This window comes from Morone saxatilis, unplaced genomic scaffold (assembly GCF_004916995.1).
Source record: "Morone saxatilis isolate NCDOM2014 unplaced genomic scaffold, NCSU_SB_2.0 Contig17, whole genome shotgun sequence".
Lineage (NCBI taxonomy): Eukaryota > Metazoa > Chordata > Actinopteri > Moronidae > Morone > Morone saxatilis.
The window spans coordinates 2,463,592-2,468,516 of NW_023339729.1; the positions used below are offsets into that span (position 1 = coordinate 2,463,592).

Consider the following 4,925-nt stretch of genomic DNA (forward strand, 5'->3'; position numbering starts at 1 on the left):
ATATGAAATACAATTGTTAGACAACTCTCAGGTTCATTGAATGTGCACACATTTGGGAGGTGGTGAGGGGGGGGTTAGCGTTTGTGCCTCGTGCAACTGCTGTTTGCATCCAGGTTGAGCTTTGACGAAGGCGGCAGGAGACAAAGTACAGCTTTCACCAACACGCCTCTGTTCGTGACGGGTGTCTGGGAGAGCCTGGAGAGAGACTCTCATCATGACGTGAGTGACAAAGATTTGTCAACATGAAATCTATCAAACACGCTGGAAAATCAAAGTAAAACCTGTATGTGAGTGTGTGGTTGTGTGTGTGTTGTGTGTGTGTGTGTGGTGGTGTAGCGCCTAACCGGCAGAGCTGCTCCGCATCATAATCTAACCCACTTGATTCAGCATTCCTGACTGCCTGTTTCCTTTTTCATGAATAAAAAAGATTTCTCAAGTCTACCCAGACAATCAGAACTGGCTGTCTCGCAGATATGAGTGCAAGGAAACAAATGGCTTTAGCAGACAGCGACAGCCGACTGTCCATTTGAAAACATAAAGGAGATGATCAAAAAAAAAAAATCCTGAGAAAACAGACAAGAAACTTTGCTTTAAAAAAGTTTAAACAGCATTAAAAATTGGAAAGAGCAAGCGAGTATGATCCAGCGTGTCCTCAGAAACCAGATTTTATGAAGATTCCTTTTTGTGTTCTTTCACATTTATTATTAGAATAGCCCAGAGCTCGAGTGCATATGGTATGACATGGCACTACTCCCTTATTGCAGCAGAGATTTAGGACTTTGGGATGTGTTACCAAAGGGTTCCCACAGCAATTACATCAATGTTTCATGACACATGCCATAAATGACAGACTGAGAGCCCAGCTCTACAGGAGAGAGAAAGGGCCCAGCTGGAGAGACAGAGAGGGAGAGAAAGAGAATAGGAAAATGCACAGCAATGGTCTCAACGAGAAGAAAGGAGAGCTGGGGGGGAGGGTTTGTGGGGGGGCTGCAGTGTAAAGACGACGCTGGCATCTTTGCAAGTTCTCGAGCACGGATCCTCTCAGCTGGCAGACACACCATTAGTTTTCATAAGACCATCATGCACTGTTTTCTTATCAATTTGTACTCATTTTTACAGTAAGTGCCTGTCATGGTCGGGTGCCTCGGGAGCTAATTGACAGATTGATTGTGATAAATATGTTGCGGTATGAATGGTGAGGGGGGTTAGGGCGGACAAACACACCCGCTCAATTTAGCTGGAGATGGAATATTTATCTGGTTAGTCCCATAACCTTGGATTCTGTTTTGCTTTTGGCCACTGGAAAAATATAGATATTCATTAAAAATAAAAAGCTTTAAGAAGAAATAAGTTAAAGGTCCAGTGTGTAACATTTAGGAGGGTCTATTGTCAGAAATGTAATATAATATTCATAGGTATGTTTTCATTAGTGTTACCTGAAAATAAGAATTATTGTGTTTTTGTTACCTTAGAATGAGCTTTTTTTATCTACAGAGGGAGTGGGTCCTCTTCTACGGAGGCTGCCATGTTGAACCGCCATTTTTTCAACAGTAGTGCAGAACAGACAAACCAAAAGTGGTTTTGCGTCCACTGAAAGGTGTCTGTAAATATAAAAGGGTCATTCAAAGGTAACAAAAACACAACAATTCTTATTTTCAGGTCAGCATATGTAATGGTGGTTATGGTGGTGTATAGCATTGCATGCATTGTGTTTTGATTGAGGATCAGGATATATCTCCATGTATTCTGACAAAAGATGTAAACTGGTTTAAAATCCTTCGTTCAACTGTGATCACATAACTTGAGCTTCTACAAAAAATTAAGCAACAAGCTAATTTAAGCTAGCAAGTAAACTTTTAAACGCAAATTAACAGACTAAAACATGGAACTTTCTCCAACTACAGTGATGCTTAAATTAAGGCTAGTTAAGGCTATTTTACTAATTGACTCTTGTTACATATATACACACTGATGAATACCTATGAATAATAAATTCCATTGCTGCCAATAGATCAGCCTGAATGTTACACATTGGACCTTTGAGATTGAGAGTGGGCATTATAGCATTAAGACTGCCCCCTTTCTGTATTCACTTACTGTTAAGAAATCTCTTAACCAACAATGTCTTACCAACAATGTCTTACCAACAATGTCTTAAGGCAGTCAGGTTCCAAACATTTGTCCTATCATTTTATAAACTGATGACCCCTGACAATGTGATGTACTTAATGGAGTTTTTGTAAAATTAGCAATTTGGATGAAGTTTGAGCAGACTATTTCCTGCAAATATTGCTAAGAGAGTTTTCCGGATACTTTTAAGAATTCTTTCTGTCTGAATTGTGTTTGTTTTGTTTTTTTGAACAATCATACATACTTAATAAGCTTCTTTTTTGACAAATTCAGTGTTGATTGTTTTAATTGTGTACTTTTTAATGCACGTTGAGGATGTTTATCAGAGAGTGAAGGCTCTGTGAATGTAGCTTGTGTTCAGGTCTTTAAAGTTTATATTTAAAATAATAATCTAAACAAAAAGATATAGGCCTACTGTGTAGATTTTTAAAGTTTTCTTACACCTCTCTAGAAGAATCTAGAAGAAATGTTCTGAGGCTGTAATGTCCGGTTAGCCCAACCCACTTCCAGTTAAGCCCCCCCCCCATACCTTATTTAAGCCCCTGAGTACGGATATGAAGACAGGTATTTAGTTGGTTCAACAGATACAGATATAGATAATAGTGTATTCACTCATCCCTAGTAAATAGTACCCTTGTTAGAGACTATTTTCAGCTGTGCATCAATAACTGGGAACTAAATTGCCTGTGTTCACGCGTGGTTATTTTCCAGGATATTCGGCCATGTCAGTCATCGCTCAGAGTGGCAGCTGGTGAAAATAGACTTCAGGTCCATCTTCAACAGGAGGTGTACAGAGGCGGATTATCAGACATGGCACCTTCACAACCAGGTACGGTCCCTGCCAGCACAGAAGCAAATACTTTTTTATCACACATCCTAAAAATGCTTTTGGCCGTTGGTGGAAGAAACTACATCTACAACTCAGATGGAAGAGAATCTTCAGCTCGGTTTGCTTGCTTTATTTTACTGTAGCAGCAATCAACATGCTTTTAATGTAAAATGATGCATCAGAATTTTTATTATCATTATTTTTTGTAATTGGATTTCTATTTTAAAAAATGGCTTTACTGGAAAGAGTCTATTGCTATGTTCAAAATCACTGCTTTGATCACTTATTCAGTATTTTGCCTACATAAGAACCACTGGGTTTACTCAGTAGCAGTAATTGTGCATTTTAGATACTCTTCATTTTGCACCATCATTGCTGTTTTGTGATAAACCATGGAATAGGACTGCCTAGAGTTGTGGTCATCATCAGTGGATTGTTAGGTCGGAAAATTCATTTTAAGTTACCTGATTATATGATCAATCTAATTAAAAAATAGTTTTAAAAATGACAGATAATGAACCCCTTAGTGCCCTCCCGCCAGACCCCCATGAGGCTAGTGGTCACTTCACAACTGTTTCAGTGGCATTTTGCAGGTTAACCCTGTTACTGTTGGTTGAAAACTGCAATTGAAGGGAGGCTCTTTCCCAAAGCTTTCCTCAACAGCAGATCCAAACAGTTTCTTCTCTCTGTAAATATCACCAAAATATCATAGGACACTGCAGACCATCACAGGAAACCCCCGGCTGCAGTACCCACCGCCAAAACTAAGAGATATAGGTTAAATATAACTTTTGATCTTGGCCATGTGTTTTACTATGTGTAGTTATTCATGTGCGTCTTTTATGTTTTACCTGTATGTGTCACCCTGTGTTGTTATAACTACTACAGCAGAACCCATTGCCCCTCAGGAGAATAAAGGTCTTGTAGTTGAACTACAAGTAAACATCAGATCAGGCTTTAAATGCTCAATATCAGAAAATTCAAAACAGGATCAGGAACAACAGAATGCGATTAGGACAAGACAACAGGAAATGTTAATAACAGTCTCTCAGTAGTTTGCTCTATAGTGAACAGTAATGCACACGTATGAATCACCACAATATTGCGTCGCCACTGGCAAGTGAAAGGTTGGCGTGACTGTATATCTAAAATAGTATCAAATAGTAGCAGATCTAGAGGGGTGGCATGGGGTAGCTGCAGTTTGGTGTCAAATTTAACAATTTAATTTAGATTCATTTTAAAAATATTGTATTAAAAAACTGACATTAATTTAATGGTCTGTCCATTTTAGACTCAAGTTCAATACAAAATGTAATTTAAAAAAAAAGTTTTGGAAATAAATAATGTAAGATAGATGAGATATTTCTATTTAATACTTTACTAATGTATCACAATAATGTTTTTTGAGTTCAAATATATTCATTTCCAAGCAAATATAGATATACATGATTGTTTGTGATTAAATCAGCATAGATTTCTGGTCAGTGTTACTGGCAGTAACTCATTACTAGTAATAATATTACCGTAATAATATTACTTTCCCCATTTACTAGTAGTGTAACTCATTACTAATACATTTCACTAATAATTTTACAGTTACCCCCCAAAAAAATAATTAGTTACAACACTACTTTTGCTGTCACCCCCTACTGATTTGAAATCCAACAATCCAATTACATCCTTGGATTCATTTTTGTAATCGCAGAGGGAAACTACCTTCGACGATGGAAACGCTGACATTCATTGCTTTGATTTTAACAAACAAAACTGGATTTTAATTGTCGTCTGAAGTCTGAATTATGAGGAGAAGGGACAAGAGTACCAATTTAATATAATTACCATTATAATTAGTAGTGTAACTAATTACTGTTGTCAGGGAATAATAAGTAAACTAATAATACATTTTTTTAAGTCTCAATGTACGGTGGCCGACAAGGGCAAACGCACTGCAAACGGCAAAACGCTG

At 37.7% G+C, this 4,925-nt stretch overlaps 1 protein-coding gene across 1 annotated transcript in view; it reads left to right on the forward strand.

Annotated features, from left to right (window-relative positions):
* Positions 1-4,925, forward strand: part of LOC118326515 (VPS10 domain-containing receptor SorCS1) — a gene marked incomplete in the record, with an annotated part of 146,103 nt that overhangs the window by 122,981 nt on the left and 18,197 nt on the right. Inside the window, 2 exon segments of the mRNA XM_035659526.1 lie at positions 204-219; positions 2,842-2,959. Of these exon segments, the coding sequence (XP_035515419.1) occupies positions 204-219; positions 2,842-2,959 (134 nt within the window).